Source organism: Curcuma longa, chromosome 11 (assembly GCF_044706935.1).
Source record: "Curcuma longa cultivar G26 ecotype Majalengka, Jawa Barat chromosome 11, ITB_CL_G26_1.1, whole genome shotgun sequence".
NCBI classification, from domain to species: Eukaryota; Viridiplantae; Streptophyta; class Magnoliopsida; order Zingiberales; family Zingiberaceae; genus Curcuma; species Curcuma longa.
In genome coordinates this window covers 12664610-12683074 of record NC_133871.1, presented here as the reverse complement: position 1 = coordinate 12683074, position 18465 = coordinate 12664610, and the positions used below count along the sequence as shown (strand labels likewise).

Below are 18465 nucleotides of genomic sequence, written 5' to 3'. Positions count from 1 at the left end.
TAGAAAAGTGGCAATTGTTTAGATGAGACCAGCACGACGATATTGAAATGGCGAGGGGGTTTCCATCTTCGACTCCGTGACAAAGCGGCAACTCAACTCTCGCTTTCTTACGACTGGCCTCCGATTTCTGTACCCCAATTCCTCGTTCATCCTCTCTGTCTTGCTTGAGTCGATCCTGCAATCCTCACTTCTTCTTCTGGTAATCGATCCTGCTTATTCTGGAACCGGATTTTTATCGTGTTGGGATCTAATTGTGGTTTTTTGCAGATTGTTAGGGATTGTTCACAGATTGCGATTGATGGAAGCGGCAGCGAGCCTTCGATCTCCGCAGATCCTCTACAGAACTCGCGGATTTGGTCCGAGATTTTCCATCTTCGGTGCCTGTCGGATGGGTTTCCTGTCTTTCGAGTCCAAACCCCATCTCGGATTCAAGGTAATTGATATTGGTTCATTTGAAAGACGATGCTTTTCCAGATTATTTTGCATCTCTTTCCTTTTCCCGATCTTAATTGTTAGACTTACTCACTTGATGTTTTTTGGCAGGGCCATATTCCGATCCATTTGTCGAAGCGTGGGCAACAACGATTAGGTGCACGGAGGAGTATTGTCAGGGCATCATCGTCTTCTTTCATGGAGGATTCATCCCGAATCGCACCTCTCCAGCTGGAGTCGCCGGTTGGGCAATTCCTATCTCAGATCCTTGTCAACCATCCTCATCTCTTACCTGCTGCCGTCGAGCAGCAACTTGAGCAACTCCAGACCAATCGTGAGGCTGAGATGAACAAGGAGGAGCCTGCTCCTTCGGGGACCAATATTGTTTTGTACAGGTAAAAGATTTACGTTCCTGTCAGATAAATCCTATTTGTTCACAGAGATTGAAGAGATTCAGGTTTGCCTAGAGTCATTGCATGTTACATGGCGGGGTTTTGGGTCAAAACATCATTGTACGTTTGGTTTGCACGAATGACTATCTCATTCCTGATAACTTCTGGCGAAATTGATATTCCTGTGTTTTGGAAGCAAGATGAGTTTCGAAGCTAATTCAAGCAAAATTATTGTTCTCTATCATCAAGAATAATTATACTACTGTTTATCAATTTCATTCTGTGAACCAATATATAATTTGAATTGTTCGAAGAGATTCATGCCCTTTCTTCATTTTTTTTAGGAGAATTGCTGAGGTCAAAGCTAATGAGAGGAAAAACGCTCTTGAAGAGATATTATACACATTAGTTGTCCAAAAGTTTGTTGAAGCTGATGTTTCCTTGGCTCCTGCAATATCGCAACCAGACCCTTCTGGCAGGGTTGACCAGTGGTCGTCACAGGATGAAAAACTTGAAAAGTTACATTCTTCCGAGGCTTATCAAATGATTAAGAATCACTTAGCTCTTATACTGGGGCAGCGTTTGGGAGACTCCAACTCCGTGGCGCCTATTAGCAAGCTTAAAGTTGGCCAAGTTTATGCTGCTTCTGTCATGTATGGTTACTTCCTCAAGAGAGTGGACCAGAGGTTCCAACTTGAGAAATCAATGAAGATTCTCCCTTGGGGTTCAGAGGAAGAGGAGAGTGCTATTAAACAAGCAATACTGGGTGAGTCCAGAGCATCTGCTCCAACACATCCTGAGGCGTCTTCATGGTCTTCATCAGGCTTTAACCACGAGGGGATCGGGAATGGAATGAAATCCTCTCGTCTGCGATCATATGTCATGTCGTTTGATTCTGATACTCTTCAAAGATATGCTACAATTAGATCAAATGAAGCCTTTAACATTATTGATAAGCATAATGAGGCTCTATTTGGGAGGCCTGAGATTGTCTTCACACCGGAAGGAACTATTGATTCTTCAAAGGATGAGCTCATCAAGATCAGTTTTGCAGGTTTGAGGAGGCTTATCTTGGAGGCCGTCACTTTTGGTTCTTTCCTTTGGGACGTTGAAAGCTATGTAGATTCTAGGTATCATTTCGTGACTAACTAGACTTGAAGCGATTGATGTATATGAGGATGCAATGATTTCCCTATGTGGAGCTCAGATGGTAGCAATGACCAATGATAGTATGGTAACTGTCAAATGCATAATATAGTTGAGGGTCTTTGTATCCCAGTAATATAGTTGGGGTCTTTGTAACTTTTCAGCTTCTTCAGTAATATTGTAGAGGTTGTACATACAAAAGCTTGTCTTTTGGACCCCCTATACTTTGTTCAAGATGTAAGTTTTGTTCAGTGTCGAGTACTAGTCATAATATAGAAAATTTAGGTTTGCACATGGATGATTATTCACTTGTACCTTATTTTTTTCATGAGTACTTTCAAATATTGGTTACTAAAATCCTACTACCATTGGAGTTCAACCTGTTATTAGCTACTGAGCCTCTTTCAAGAGAACTTCTATCATAGAAGATGGTTTCAACATTGAAAGGCTCACTCATATGTCATTAAATTTTTAAGATTTTATCTGTGGTTAGACCTTTTGTTAAGCACTCGACAGGGTTATTGTTATACTTTGCACAGAACCTCTTTGGATGCCATATTAGTTTCTATCTTGATTTAAAATCCATGTAAAATCTAAACTTTGGCATTAGTTTGTATGCAGTTTTATACAATTCATCTTGCATTTTGTATGAAAATGGGCATGAAAAGAATTCAAGATCTTAAACAATATTGTAATTGCAATAATCCTAGATTATATTAGTCTTTTTCTTTGTGTTAGATGGGAAAGTTCAGTGGACCTTAAGCTGAAGCAACAAAAGTGTGTTGGTCTCATCTCATCCCATGGCTTTGCTTCCTATAGCTTGGTCCTACCCTTTCACCATTTTAGCCTTGTACTACTTTTTCTTTAGAGAAAAATGCCACTCAATCAATATCAACATTCCTTCTTTGTTTCTTTTTTTTTTCCTTTTGGTTGTGGTGGATCAAAATTTCTTGCTTAAACTGAATTTTTTTGTTTAGGTTTGATAATTTGGTAGCAAAATTGTTAAAATAATATTGAATCTAATATATATATATATAAATTATTTCTCAACAAACAAACTGAAAAGGCAAAGTATAAAAAGAAATCAAAACCCTAAAAAATCAATTGAAAAGGGGCAATTAAATGGCAAGCATGCTCCTGTGTATGATCTGTTCTGCCCTGAATAATAAGCATTTCTTCTCGTACCTTTTTCCTTCCTTCAGAACTGACTCCACTTTTTTACGTCAATGAAACCACACAGTATCAGAGCATGCAGAACACGGAGCCCAGATGGAGAACAATGAGGGAGATGGGCAAAATAAAGTACAGGCAAAGTGTAAAGCTCTCTTTTCTCCCTTCTTCAATCGCCTAGCTAGTTAGCTTCTCTGCAGTCCCCTAGCTCAGTCTCTTGTATATATCATCTGTTCTTGCTTCAAATGGACCACGCTAGGAAATATTGCTAGAAAGCGATGGCTTCCGTCGAGTAGCCCCAAAAGCCTAAAGCTCGATCGAGCATTAATTGCTTTCCTCTACATGAACTGATGAGAGGGAGAAAGAGCTAGCTAGAGGCCATTTGCCATCCTTGGAGGAGAACCTTGAGATAGATAGCCAGGGCGATGTCGTTCCATGAAGGAGGAGGAGGAGGAGAAGTTTCTCAGGAACTCTCCCTTCAAATTGGCCTTCCAAACACTGATGATGATCTCGCTCTCTCGTTAGCCTCCTCCTCTCCTTCCTTGGATCTCTCCGACATGAGCATGTTTCAGAGGCCTCGAGAAGCACACCAGATCACTACTTCTCCGAGCAATATTGTATGCGTGGTGAACCCCTACTTCTGCCCGTCGCCGATGCAGCTGCCGGCGTGGAACATAAACCACCACCATCGGCGTCACCATCTCGAACTTCAGGTGCAGAATTATAGCGGGGAGTCATTGTTGGGGACGACAGCCCACCAAAACGCCGTGGTGAGATCGAGACTCATGGCGTTCAAGTATCCGACAATGAAGCAGAGCACGAGAGCGCCCAGGATGCGATGGACCAGCAGCCTTCACGCGCACTTTGTCAATGCAGTTCAACTCCTCGGCGGCCATGAGAGTATGCTACTACATCTTTCTCATCCTGAACTAAGTGCAGTTTTTTCCTTTTTTTTAATCATCTTTTAATAATCAATATGAGAAAGAAACTAGACTGTATTCTGTATATTTTGATGATGATCCACTGTAGAAGCTACGCCAAAGACAATCTTAGAGCTGATGGATGTGAAAGGTCTCACTCTCGCCCATGTCAAGAGCCACTTGCAGGTACTCTAATTCCTCTTTCTAGACCTCATCGCCATTCTTATCATCTTGAACACTGTCAATGCACTGCCTGATGCAGTAAGAAAAATGAACGAGAGTGAGAATTATGATTCTGCTGTTTCTGCTGAGTGCAGATAAAGCCAGAGAGAGAAGAAAAGTAGCCATCATTTCACAATTATGTCAAGATATAACAAAACTTTCATTAATTAACAGCAGTAGGAAAAAGACAAACCATGGCCGAGCAAGTCCTCACTCCATGACCATGCATGCATCTCTCTCTCTCTCTCTATCTCTCTACTCTTTCTTGCTTTTAACTGTAGCTTTTGTTCATTTTTTGCTTTGCAGATGTATAGAGCTCTTAGGTCTGGCGACAAACCTACAGCTTCAGCAGGTTGGTCCTGCTACTTGGCATTTGAATTTTTAAAGATTTTTTTGTTATATTTTCCATTTTGTTAGCATCATGTTTTGCTAGTTTGAACTTGGCCTAAATATGCATGTATTTTGATCACATAAAAGCTCTTTTCTGCTAGCTATTTCATACATTAAAATTCTGATTCGAGCCAGTGTTCTTGAATAAGGCCAATCTGAAGTGTCTATTGAAGGAGATTTAGCACCAGGAAGCAGTGATCGACCACCAAACCATCATGTTTTGGATTCTAATGCCACCAGGTGGAGTAATTAATTAACTTTGATTAATTTCCTTAATCATTTTATCTTAGTAATCTTGCCAAAATAATACAGGATCCAGCTTCAATTCAGTTCAGACTCTGAGGTATTAATTATTATTTTTTCTTTCCAAAAAGAACTATTTCTTCTCAAAAGCATTGTTCTGAAAGTTTGAATTACTGAATTTGGAGTTTATGATCAGGATCGTTGTAGATCAAATGGAACAAATGCTTCTTCGAGTTATGGTCAGGAAAGGAAAGATCCAAGCTTGGACTTCACCTTGGGAAGATCAGGCTGGCAATCCTCATTGTAATGGAACAAGATTGAATTAATAAATATACAAGCTCCAACTTTATATATGTATTTGGCTGCTTTAATTTCCATGAACAGGAGAGAGGAGGTTTGCTGTGAAGAACACCGAGAAGTAAGTTGCCCGATTTGCTTAAGTTCTTATTTTTGCATTCGGAGACAAAACTAAACCCCTCTTCAGGATATATCAGATTTCTACATGGATGTACCCAAAGTATCATTGTCAGTATTGTTCTTTAGTTATTGTCACTATGAATCATATATATATAATAAACATAGTTTCTTCTATTTTTGACTTTTCAAAATGTCAAAGGAGTTGCAAGATTCTTGTGGATAAGATTAATTTGTTTTAACTTGTTTCTCTTTCTTTTTTTAGAGCAATATTTGTCTTAATTAATTGTTTATCTCTGTGATCTATGCACGATCGACCTGCCTTTCTCTAAGAAATAATCTTCAAAATTTCAAAATGGAAATTATTGTCTAGAAGGCTTTCAGGATATTATCGAAAAGGAAGAAGAAGAAGAAGAATCAGGGGTGGGTTGTTAATATCTTATAATTGAAGGGAAAATTATATAATCTTAAAATATTTTAGGGGGAAAAAATAAAATCTAACTTCATGTAGCAATAGATATTTGATCGCCTAAAATAGGAAGAATCTAAATTAGATATTTCCCAAATTTGGATATTTGTTCTAATTGCATGAATTGAAAGTCTATCAATTTTTTATATTTCCAAATTTTATTTAAAAAATAGAAAATTGTTTTACATAAAAATGTTTGATCTTGGTTTAAAAATTAAAAATTAAAAATTAAAAATTTAAAATGTGTTTAAAAAAGCGTTTCCTGGACTGGCTGTGTCTTTAGAACTTACCATTTTGCACCGGTAACCTTACCTACCGTCGCCGTCGCTATATCTCGCCCAAAAATAGAAATGAGAGGGCTCATCGCAATCCGCCCCTCGGCCGCTCTTCTCTCCGCCGATCTTTTCCACCTTGCTTACCGCCGCCACCTCCCCCTCCTCGGCCGCCGGAGTCCTATTGTACCGTTGCGAACGCCGAATTCTGGTGGCCGCGGACTTGCCGCGATCTCCGCCATGGCTTCCGCCTACAAGCCCGAGGATGCTAGAGTCCCGCCCGCACTCCAGCTAGCTCCTCCGCCGGTTTCCAAGGTGAGATTTTGGTTTAATGTCTTTATCTTCCGTCGTCTGATTCCGGCTCTCAATTCTTGTAGTTTAAGATCGCGCTCTGCCAGTTGTCTGTGACGCCGGACAAGGATAGGAATATTGCGCATGCTCGGAGAGCGATCGAGGAGGCTGCCAGCAAGGGGGCACAGCTTGTTCTGTTGCCAGTAGGTTACTTGATTGTGGAATTCTTACTGAATCATTACTTTTCTTATTTTTTTACCGGATAGGAAATATGTTGCTGAACTTTGCATTATGCCGAGGATCCTGTACACTGTCAATGGCAGCTTTCCCTTTATTTCTTCAATAGAACCGAGGATATTTATCAGCGTAAAATAAAATATGATTCCACTCAAACTGCACGAATTATGTCCTTAACTCTTGATTGGGCTAAAGTTAAAGTCTTTTATTTCTTTTACAGAAAAGAGGAAATTAATAGAAAGAGCTTTGGAAGGATAGTTTTGTTGTCTTATTCTTCAGTTTAAAGACAAATCTCCTAGAGTTAATAAGAGGAGATATTTAACTAACTGATTCTTTAATAGATTAGATATATATAATTACTAGACTTGCAAACATGCCTAGAGGGTTCAATCACACATCTTTGGCTGCCTTCTAGGATTTGTTCTAATTGCTAGGCAAAAACGATAATACATTTAGGGACTCTCCTGAATACCAATTAAAATAATATAAGAAATATGCTAAACTAGCAAAAAATTGGAATTTAAACTTACAATTGGATGTAGTTAGAGTTTTTTTTTTTTTTTTTTTGTCTAATGTGCCGTTGGATGTGGTTAGAATTTTTTGTCAAATATGCCATTTTGGCATTTGATTGCACAATAAAATGCTTAAGCTAGGAATCAAATTCCTGATCCGTGGCATATCCTATACCAATGAGCTGTAGTGTCTTCTTGTTAGAGTTTTAACCTTTTACAACTCAGAGTTAATTTTGTGGTTTGACTCCTATGAGTATCTAAATCATCTAGGTATATCGATATGTAGTATAAATGCATCTGCAATACTGTTATTCATAAAAATCTGCTGCTGTTCTATACTAATATTCCAGTTCTGAAAATTGTTGCAGAGCCATCTACTATTTATGATTGCAGAAGATAAATTAGAGATACATTTCGCATAAGAGCTTACCTTAGTATAATGTTGGATAAACATCTATTGTACTGAATGGAACCAGAAATGATTTCGATGTAGCTTTTAGATATATAAATTTCTATTCACAAATTAGTTGCAGCATAGAGGTGTAGTTGAGAAAAATCAAATACAATAATGCAACTGGTGTAATTTAATTTTAGATATATGGATTCCTGTTGGGAAACATGTTGCAGAGCCACTTATGACTGCATAAATAAATTGAGCAATACCCTTCACATAACAGCTAAGCATCCTTGATTAATGCTATATCTCTTCTAGCTCACTTTTGCTTGCACTAACATCATTGAAGAGTAGGAAGCCCTTTTAGTAGGCAAGGAACTAGCCTATAAATAAATATAGAAAATCTCATGAAGACTTAACAGCTCAGATAAAAGGTTGTATGACAAGATGGAGTTTTAACTTTTAACATCTTCCATCTAGGATGATTTCAGTCAGATTAGAAAAATCATCCATTAATTTGAGTATCCTCCTGCAATTTAACACAGCCAAATGAGTGTGTAGGAATCAACCAATTTAGAGATATCCAGTTTATTTCTTTATTTCTTTTGAGGTGGCTATCAAGTAATAGAGTATTTTTTTTAATGTGCCAATTTCATTCTACTTTTACAAAAATCTTTCATTTTGTTTTTGTTGTCTAAACCACACATCTTCTTCTAAATTCTTTCATGATTTATTGCAATTCTTGTCAGGAAATATGGAATAGTCCATATTCAAATGATAGTTTTCCAGTTTATGCTGAAGATATTGAAGCTGGTGGTGATGCAGCTCCATCTTTTGCAATGCTATCTGAAGCTGCTCACAATCTGCAAATTACTATAGTTGGCGGTTCAATTCCAGAACGTTCTGGTGGTCATTTGTACAATACATGCTGCATATTTGGCACCGACGGGAAGCTCAAGGGTAAACATAGAAAGGTACAGGGAACTTTTTTTTTAAAGTAGTCTTAATAAGAAAGTGTAAATCTGAACTTTTGAATGAACGTGAGAACTCTCTGTGATTCCGAAATGCATTGTGACAGAAATTTTTTTATAGTTTGATAATCACCTTGCTTTGATTATAGTTTTTTCCTGGTTGTTTTGTATAAGTCTATTGCACTTGTATCTCCTTTTTTTTATGAAAAATATATAATTTCCTTCTTTTTTTGGTTTGGATGGCCATAATTATTTCCTTGTCTCCTTCCACTTCCTAAAATTTCTTGTCATCTTTGTGAAATAATCATTGTTATGTTAATTTGATATGTAGCTCATGTCAACTTTTGATGAGACAGATACATCTATTTGACATTGATATTCCGGGGAAGATCACATTCAAGGAGTCAAAGACGCTCACTGCAGGGGAGCACCCTACTATTGTGGACACAGGTTTGCCATTAAATGCCACCGTTTATGAATTTAACTCTTTGATGATTATTCAAAATCACCGTATTTATTATTTTGTATTCTTTTTCTTGCTTAACAAACATATTCAAGTGAATCCACTATTAAGTTAATTTGGTTTTGACTAGATTGCAAATCGTGAGACATTTTATTCCTAATTACCACATGGAGTGTAAGATCAAATTACATTTATGCTGGTATAGGTACTGGTTTTAAAATAGCCGTATGGATATTCTTGAGATATCCTATGTGGATAATGTTGATATAATGTATATACTATACATTTTATGAGGATATAGGGAATCCCACTGTGGAAGTCAATATAGAGCTTATATGTGTCTATATTTTATAACCCTAGACTTTATGCTTGAAAAATCAAAACATAGAGTTCTTGCAATATTTTAAATGTGACAATTCTGTTGTTTTAATAGCAATTATTAAAGCCAGGAAATGTTGTTTCTTTGGCTAAGATGTCTCTTCACATAGCCAATAATCTTTTGTTATTCTTATACTTTTCTCTCCAAAAGAAGATCACTTCCTCTCAAAATACTTAAGTTCAGAAAATCTTCATGAGAATTTGTACAAGGCTTTTGTTTGTATATTGGAGAAGATTTGCCCCTCTTGCTTCTGACAATGGAGGCAATATCTTCTCAGTGAGTGTTCTACAAGCCTCAAAGCCCAGATATATCCAGTTACCTGGTAGTTAAGCTAATGCTTATTTATGTGTAATTTTCTTTAAATCATATTGTGAGTTAGCAGCATTGTGGGAATTAACATTGTAGCCTAACCACAAATTTCTATCTTCAGAACAAAAAAAAAATGTATAAAATAATGACAATGATAAACTTAAGCGAGTTCATTTATGGCCTAGTGAAGAGGAAAGGCATTGGCTACGATAATAAACTTGTTGGCAATTAAGAAGGGTTTTTTTTCCTGCATTTAATTGGTGTATGTCATTTAGGCATTGTGGTGGTGGTGGTGTATGCTAATCCTCTTTGCAAGTATGAGAAATGAGGCTTGATCCTTTCATGAGACTGTTGGGAAATCTCAAATATCAAATTTATAGTTTGAGTTCTGAACTTGATTCTTTTGAAAAGAATGCAACACATCTATGCTAAGTTCCTTTCTAAAACCAGACCTTAAAATGATAGTGGCACTCATGATGAAAATGACTATAAAAGATGGTAACAACAGATTACAGGGCTTGGTCATGTGTAATTGACAAGGAGAAAGGACACAATAAATTGTGGAACCTTGAAATGGTGATGAACAAAACTAAACGATGAGCCAAGTATGACCGAAAACCTGAAGGAACATCCAGGCTGAGCAGTGGGAGAATCCATAGGGGTGAGGACATGTAAGGGCTCACTAAAGGTTGATCTAGAGGAGAGAGCAGCAAATATATACGAATGTATAAATAAATGCTGTGGTAAAGTCATGAACAAAGGGTAAAAGTGTAAAGGGGATATCCAGATTAATAGGATTCGTGTAGTTTACAATCTAACGGCAGATATGTAGGCACAAATTAACTTCTTAAATATGCCTGGATCTTCTTCTCATGCACATTTGGAACTGATTGAAAACATAGTCTATAAATTTAGTTACAAAAACTTCATTAACATTTGTTTTCATAATTAACAACTAACATTTAGTTATTTGTTTCTTCTTCAGGAAATTATTATTTGCTCGTTCCACAATTTTGCTTTTAATCATTGTTAATTTATCTATATCTATTTCTAACTCAATATTATTTTATGATTGCTTGTTTTCGCTGCAGATGTTGGACGAATTGGTGTTGGTATTTGCTATGACATTCGTTTTCAGGAGCTAGCCATGTTGTATGCAGCAAGAGGTATACTTTATGTAGTATCTACACATTTTTTACTGTCTTCAGTTCTGTTTTGTAAAACCATCTCACTCTGCATACTAACTTCAGGGAATCCTCATTGATGTTGGTCTGAAATTTTGGAAGCCACAAATCACCTGGAAAATGTATTTTAAATGCATTAGGTCATGACTTAAATATTTTCGTTTGTCTTTTTCATAATCAATTCTACAAATTCTAGGGCATATTTACTAGCAAATAGGTAGCTTTTGAGTCAAAAACTCATATTTATATATCCATAGAGGAGATAATTACACTCCTCCTTTGCTTGATATATTATTAGACATAAATGGTTGCTTTGAGCTTTAAGTAAGAAAAAGGTCTTGTGACTAAGGAGAGGATATGTAATAGCTCGAGCGGATACTAGAGAGAGGCGAATGATCTGTCTTATAAGCGTGAGACCGAGAGAGGGATAAGGCATCTCTTTCTACGTGTTAAATTCAATTAAATTGAGATCTTCAGCTTAAGTTGCTCCTTAAGTTAATAGAAGAATGAGGGTAAGAATTTTAGTAAATACAAAAGTTCGCACTTAAAGTTGAGTGGTCCAGAAGAATGAGCTTAACCGGGTCATTTGAAAAAAAGACTTCACCGGGGCATAAAATTAGGAATGTAATGAGTGCACTTCCGAGAGAATCATAAGCGTGTCCCGAACGAGATAATGCATTTCAATTAAAGAGAAGAGAAGTTGAGTGGTCCAGAACGAGAGAGCTCCTTTTTCATGTAATTTCTTCCTAGTGGAACAGGAGTTGACTCGATATGTCACAACCGCTACAGTCTCAGATCTTAATGATGGAGTCTAAATTTAACCTTAGAATATTTCATTTACAACTATGCCGCTACGAAACTACTCAAGATCTACCCTTACTATATATATATATTAATTGAAAGTTTAGTCTAACAATTAGTAGTTTGTTTTACAATTATCTTTCTTTCAGTACCTGAACGGGAAAGAAAGTCATTTGAATTAGTGCCTACCCCAAGATGCGAGCGCTAAGAATCTTTTCTCACTTGCACCTATCGCTGCTCTCACGCGTCAAAGACAATTAAGAATTTGAGCTTCTCACTCGTCCATGGAATTAGAAACTACTACGGATCTGCAGGTCGAACTTAATATATAGTAGGGGTGTACCTGATATGATAGTTCTCTGTCCTTTCGGTCTCACTATTGAAGACGTACTCCATATATTCTCTTATTGCGCTAAATTTAGATTAGCTCCTTCTTTCGAACCCAATTTGAGTCTGTAGTTAATGGACTTGCGCCTGCAGTCGAAGATATTGAGAAAAAAGATGAGAACATGTTTTAAATTTGGTCTGACTTATTCTAGCACGTTAAGTCTCTTTGCATGAGAACATGTTTTATTTGGTCTGACTGTTTGCATTTGCATCTGCATTTCAAGTACCTCTGATGGCTGTTTAGGATTATATGTAGTGCAACTTCTTGAATAATATGTGTCAGTTTCAGTTATAGGTTGTACTATGCTTCCCTTTTAGGGTTCAATTACTTGGATAGAAGATAAAGGAGAGCAAGGGAAAAGCTCAGAAAATTACATATGATGCTCCATGTATGCACATCTTTTTGTCACTTCCCTTCCTCTCCCTCATTTCTTCTATCAAAGTAATCATGCCCTTAAGCTATAATGAATCTATAGTTATATGTTAAGCTTTGTCAGTTCCATCAACTAATTGATCCTAAATCACTCCGTGTGCTAGGAGCAATGGAGTTTCTTAGTCATCTTTAAACTCCATATGAATCCTCATTGGACAATGTGTTAAATGTTCTTTTCATCTAGTCCACAAATTGCAACGGTTTCATGCTTATTTTCTCAAGCATTCTTGAAATTTTACGGCTAGGACATTATCTAACTACACCTTTCAAATTTAACTCATTCAATTTCCAAATCCCATCTATTATAGGTTGGTTATTCCACAGGGATTCAGCCAAACATTATTCTATTTTTATCAGCTCTTCCAAACATTGCAATAAACAGTAGATAATACAGGCCGCCAACATACTCAGTTTCTTGGAACACAGTTCGCAAGACAAGAAAACATTATTATCATCTGAGTTTGGGTAAATTTATAATCGGAAATATACCAAAGTTGATTATCAACTTGAGTTTGGAGAAAATTTACCTGGAAATGAATTCCTACTCTGAGAGATTGTGGAAATCCTTGTACGAAATGGGGCCTCATGGTGTCACTGTGTTGGTTTTTTGTGTATGCAATAGAATGGCTCTGGTAATTCAATAGTGGGTGACCTTGCATTTACTTGTTTAGTGTGTAAATCATAATAGAGATTGTAGTATCAGTTGTGATTTATAAACTTAGGGATACCTGTCTTAAACTATAAGAAACACTAGTGAGTGTGATTTATAATCACCATCCTTTTCAACAGGGATCATTCACCCTACCTAAGGATGATTCATTGACATTTTTATTTGAATCCAGGTTGATTTTCCATTTACATAAATCAAGCATCACCAGGTTGATTATCCATTTACCTAAATCAAACATCACCTATTTGAGCTCCCTAGGGCATGGTGTGATGGTAAGTGGCAGGATATTTTTCCCAAGCAATTTGGGTTCAAAACCCACACAGTGTTTGAATAACTAGTGACGCTGGGGCGCCACATCAGGAGCCGCCTCATTTCTTGGATTTACTTGGTGTACAGAATGTGGAGCCGAACCGTACATCCAAGGATTAGTTGGCTCGTAAGATCTAGATACCTTGTAAAAAAAATCACCTATTTGAAAAATGCAAGGGCCATTGACTCATTCTCCAAAAAATTCATTGTGAAGCTAGAATCAATCATCGTTGTTGAAGTTAAATACAGGGATTAGATAGCCCAAATGGTATTTGATTCAACTCCAGAAGACAGAGAATAATGAATGAGCTAGATGAGGCTCTCTTTGGATTTCTTTCTAGTGTCTACAATCTTAGATGAGGCTTTCTCTTCAGTTTTCCAGAACTATCTTGTGGATTCTTTAGTTGTTTGACCTCTTCATATTCGTGTCTATTATCAAGAGGATTGATATTGTTATCATGGTTAAGTTCTTGGCTTATGAGGAATCTGATCCTAATTGGATTTTACTTCAGTAAGATTTTGTTTGATATGGAACTAGCATAGGTGCTCATTCTGGGGAGTATTTGGATTATTAAATACTATCGATTGCAATTTTGCAAATAATAATTTTGTTCTCATTTTTTTCTTAGGGGTTGTTTCCTCCTGGGCATTTATTGGGGGACCCTCTGGAAGGAGCCTATCCTATTAATCTCATATTGAGCATTTATTAGATATAGGTTCTGATTTTACACTGCATCTTGGCTTGCCCTACCATGCTCCAAGAAATATGTAAAAAGCATGTCTAGCAATTAGTTTTTCTCGAAATTAGAGAATGCTCTAGGAAACTGCTGGCATTCCCTGATGGTATGTGCCATGCTAAGTTGTAGATAAATTCCAGGTTATATTCAAAACTTGTTTGGAGCCGAGTCTATAAATATGGATTTCTATTAGCTCAATTTTCTTGTTTAGGGGTACAATTTAAAAATTAAGTCTTCCTCATTTATTTTCTTAAGCTATCACAGAACATAAGCCAATATTACTTCACAATAAGTTCATTCGTTATAATTTTACTTTTTATTGAGCTATGTTTCTGCTGTTTTCATTTGGTAGCTTGTCTATGATTGATCAATTATCATCAACTTACTGATCCTACAGTGATGACAAATTTGATTTCCCTCCTCAGGTGCTCATTTGATATGCTACCCTGGGGCGTTTAACATGACCACTGGTCCCTTGCACTGGGAGTTGCTTCAAAGGGCAAGGTAATCATTAAAAATATGCTACTTACAGTGATGTTGACCATAATTCATTAAAAGATTCTAGTTTGCCTGCGAGCAGAGAGGTATTTAACCTATTCAGCATCTACAATAGTCAGAAGACACATTATTCTCTGGTATACACACTCATGCGCATATGTATACATACATCATATTCTTATTACGCTATGGAGATTTGCATATAAATCTACAAGACAAACCAGTCTTATGTTGGTCATACCATGGTGTTATTCTACTAGTAGACATCTCATGGCATGCAAGAATGACTGTTTTCACCATTGGTGGAAATTCAGTTACTCTTTTCGTATCTTTCTTACCTGATGAATATTCTTCTCTTTTCTCAGGGCTGTTGATAATCAGGTACCAACTTTTCTTCTGGTATGAATTTCAAATAAGGCATATCATCGTTTGAAGGGGATTTTTCTGATTGAGAGAAAGCTGTAATTTATTGTTTCAGAGTTGAAGCTGGTTTCTCCTTGAAATTTCATAATATTCAATAGCCAAGGAACACTTTTTAAGAACTGATCTTTTAACTCCACACCCTAAATTTTGTTGGTATCCTAGAAATGAACTGCACACTCAAGATTGCTCAAACTAGCAGAACTGCTATCAAACTTTGCTTGATGCAAAAAGGCATTACCTCCCATTTTAATATATTGAAATCCTATGTTAGCACATAATGATGTTTTAATGTCGCTGCTATGCATTAGTGTTCTGGATAGTATTATCCTTTTCATTTCGGGCTTTCTTCACTTTCAAAATCCTAGAACTTTAATTTTTTATGCTTCATTGGGATAATTTTGTAATTTGTCGGTTTGGTTCTTGTTCATTTTCCTTATTTGAATCAGTATCCTATTTTTTGAGTTGACATCAAATCACAATGCCCATTTTTCGAGTTGATCAAATAGTTTGGTTTATATCTACAGTATTCTGTTCTTGTATCTCATCATGAAACTTCTCAAGAGTATCCGATTGTTAATTTAAGCTTGCTCCTTCCACTTCCCTGCATGTACTTTCGTGATAATAAGTTGAATGAAATGTTCTGCAAGCTCTTGAACCCTCATACAAATCTCTGAATGCGTAACTTAGGCAATTGGGAAGAGAGTTTTTATATCACTAGGAGCCTATAATCACATGAAGCTTAGCATTTTGATTTGTTGTTGCTCATAGGCTTTTCCATTGCATATTTCATTTACTCTTATCGGTTGTTTGCTACCGTCCTCCAGTTATTTGTAGCAACTTGTTCTCCTGCTCGGGATGCCAGTGCTGGCTACACTGCATGGGGTCACTCCACACTAGTTGGACCTGTAAGTATTATGCGAAATCTACGCAGCACATATGTTTTAGTACAGAGGAGGATTGGTGACCAATCTTTCTTGTAGTCCCGAGTCACCCGCCATCTGTGTGCATCAAATCTTTCAGTATATTCACTTATTGAAAATGCTTTCTTTGTTATCAGCCTTTCGAAAGTCGATAGACATTACTTTGTTTCTTAAATTATTTGATTTGAACAGTTTGGAGAAGTGATAGCAACAACAGAGCACGAGGAGACGATGATCGTGGAGGAGATTGATTATTCTCTAATTGAGTTGCGAAGGTAATCCCATCCATCTTTCATGTTGTTTTTCTATTGAAAAGCTAGCAATAACTCTATAATTTTTGTTAAATCTGATCTCAAGTGTCATTCCATTTTGAAGAACCACTCCAAAAGTCTATAGAACTTAACCCTTTCGATCTAAAATTGTTTGAAAACCTCCATTTTGCAGGTCAAACCTTCCCATGGGGAGCCAACGGCGCGGCGATCTGTATCAACTGGTGGATGTGGAGAGGCTGAAGTCCCAGTAGATGATCTTCGTTCAAATAACCCGACAATTCCACCTGCATGTTGAGAATGAATTACCATCCATTTCGACTTTCTTCTTCCGTATCCATTTTCTTTCTACATGGACTTTTTCTCAGTGCCTTATTAGCTTAAAGACACCCATGACAACTTCATAGATTGCTTTGAGTCGACTGAACTGAACTTATGCTGTGTTCCTGTTTATCTGCTTTGAGTCGATTGAATTATGATATCAAGCTGTAGACTTAATTAATTATATAACATTTAGCACAAGTTTTATCTTCTCTAGACAATAATATGTCTGATTAAAAGATGACGACGACTAGCTTTATAATTAATTGATCGGTTGTTTAGATTCATTAAAGAGATAATTATGTACTACTTTTGTTAAAATTACAAGTTGGTTGGTTGGTTGTCGGGTTAATTATATTGTGTTGTGGTGGTGTTCTCACTTGTGATGTAGTTATTATGTTTATTTGATATGGAGCTTCAAGTTTAGAGTTAGTCGTTCTAAAATAATTTTATCTCTGTTAATTATGATAAATTTCAGTTAGTCTCATTGACTATTCTTGGGGTGATCGGTCCGATCTCACGGAAGTTTTTCATCGGCCATCAGGGTAAATCGGGAAGTGCACGCAGCGGAACTGTGTCTGGGTGACAACTTGAATGTCCTATTGCGGTACCATTGTTCCGGAGACTTTATCTCTGTTAATTATAGATCAATTGGATCTTGTTATATCTCCAATATTATCCCCTTGCGTGGCTTACTTACTTGGTAAGCATTGAGAGGACACTGTTCTGTTCTCAGGCATCAATTCTGTGGATTGCTTCCCTTTGAGACTTGGACATTTCTTTTCTTCTAATTGAGCATCTATCTATCTTAAGGCACCATCACAACCATTATTCATTGTTCTTCCCTTATTGGATTCCAAAGCATTGTTCATTGTTCTTTCCCCCTAAAATTCTTCATAGCTATGGCTAAGAATTAGATTGAACAAAAAGGTGGTCAAAAAAGCTAATTTATAGCCCTTTGTTGAAGCTTCTAAGGCACATAATCAAGAACATGAACGCATTTCACGAAAGAGATGATTCCATAAACCAGATAGAAAGAACTCATTTTGATCCCTGCACTGCTGTTCTCTTCTCGTTCAAACCAGAATTTTTATTAGATTTTTGTGAAACTGAACACGGACACGTTTTGATTCATGGCGAGGCATGCAGCAGCAGCTCAGCTCAGCTCTGCAAAGGCCTGTTCCTCTTGTGCCCCGGGCGGGCGGCGGCGCGGGAGGAGTCGCCCTCCGACGAGGCCTCCGCTGACTTCGCGAACGACGCGGACAGGTCGGCGTAGAGGTCGGCGACGCGGCGGATGTTGTCGTTGAGCTCCCGGATGAGCCCCACGTTGCGGCCCAGGTTGCCGGCGGCCCTGGACTCGTGGTTCTGGTTGATCTCGTTGATCAGCAGCCTGTTCTGGTCCAGGATGCTCTGCGCTTGCACAAAGCTCTTCTGGAAGCCTTGCAGCACCTTGTTGCTCTCCAATTGCCCGCCATTGCCGTGCCCCGAGAAGCTCTCTCCCTCCATGCGCCGCCGCAATTCCTGCTCCAAGAACCGAAGCATTTATTCTGCACGAGAAGAACAGAAACTGAAATCGATCGCACTGCTGCATACCTCGAAGATCCAAATCAAATAACTGGAGAAGAAGAAGAACAGAGCAGGGATTTTTGGACTTGTAGGACTTTGAAGGGATTAAGAAGATATCTCTCGATCTTTAGATTCCACAAAAGCTGTTCCGTCAATAAATGCTGCTATTTAATTGGAACTTACAGATGTGACATCGTCTGGCCTGTCTTGGATTGGAGCTACGGAATCACATGAACAGGAAATCTTCATCTTGCAGGGCATTTGGCAGTCTCCCCGCCGTGGATTTTATATCTTTTTAAGAGTTCCACTTCTTGAGTTCTT

General features: G+C 37.6%; 3 protein-coding genes across 4 annotated transcripts; 2 read left to right on the top strand and 1 right to left on the bottom strand.

The window, feature by feature from the left end:
• The first annotated feature begins 91 nt into the window (after positions 1–91).
• On the top strand, positions 92–2221 carry LOC141842274 (UV-B-induced protein At3g17800, chloroplastic-like). The gene is made up of 4 exons (XM_074730488.1): positions 92–199; positions 268–433; positions 544–827; positions 1169–2221. Exons 2-4 carry the CDS (start codon positions 299–301, stop codon positions 1974–1976), a joined length of 1227 nt encoding a protein of 408 aa, XP_074586589.1. The 5' UTR covers positions 92–199; positions 268–298; the 3' UTR covers positions 1977–2221.
• Positions 2222–6126: 3905 nt separating this feature from the next.
• LOC141839071 (omega-amidase, chloroplastic-like) lies at positions 6127–16790 on the top strand. Its single transcript, XM_074726725.1, has 10 exons — positions 6127–6385; positions 6448–6564; positions 8254–8478; positions 8832–8925; positions 10718–10792; positions 14573–14651; positions 15011–15026; positions 15893–15973; positions 16181–16263; positions 16433–16790. The coding sequence occupies exons 1-10, from the start codon at positions 6149–6151 to the stop codon at positions 16509–16511; spliced, it is 1086 nt and encodes a 361-aa protein (XP_074582826.1). The 5' UTR covers positions 6127–6148; the 3' UTR covers positions 16512–16790.
• Positions 16791–17634: 844 nt separating this feature from the next.
• LOC141841395 (protein ELF4-LIKE 3-like) lies at positions 17635–18383 on the bottom strand. Of its 2 annotated transcripts, XM_074729561.1 has the most exons (2): positions 18172–18383; positions 17635–18099 (listed from the first exon to the last, which is right to left on the bottom strand). In XM_074729561.1, the coding sequence occupies exon 2, from the start codon at positions 18082–18084 to the stop codon at positions 17740–17742; it is 345 nt and encodes a 114-aa protein (XP_074585662.1). In that variant the 5' UTR covers positions 18085–18099; positions 18172–18383; the 3' UTR covers positions 17635–17739. The 2 variants fall into 2 exon arrangements, with proteins under 2 accessions (XP_074585662.1, XP_074585661.1); XM_074729560.1 differs by lacking the exon at positions 18172–18383 and having other exon boundaries at positions 17635–18150.
• Positions 18384–18465: the final 82 nt, after the last annotated feature.

Coding starts and splice junctions, on each gene's coding strand:
- LOC141839071 (XM_074726725.1), top strand. CDS start 6,149: ATGAGAGGGCTCATCGCAATCCGCCCCTCGGCCGCTCTTCTCTCCGCC. Junction 8,926..10,717: donor CCCTACTATTGTGGACACAG/GTTTGCCATTAA, acceptor TTTTCGCTGCAG/ATGTTGGACGAATTGGTGTT. Junction 16,264..16,432: donor TCTCTAATTGAGTTGCGAAG/GTAATCCCATCC, acceptor TCCATTTTGCAG/GTCAAACCTTCCCATGGGGA.
- LOC141842274 (XM_074730488.1), top strand. CDS start 299: ATGGAAGCGGCAGCGAGCCTTCGATCTCCGCAGATCCTCTACAGAACT. Junction 434..543: donor AACCCCATCTCGGATTCAAG/GTAATTGATATT, acceptor GTTTTTTGGCAG/GGCCATATTCCGATCCATTT. Junction 828..1,168: donor ACCAATATTGTTTTGTACAG/GTAAAAGATTTA, acceptor CATTTTTTTTAG/GAGAATTGCTGAGGTCAAAG.
- LOC141841395 (XM_074729560.1), bottom strand. CDS start 18,120: ATGCTTCGGTTCTTGGAGCAGGAATTGCGGCGGCGCATGGAGGGAGAG.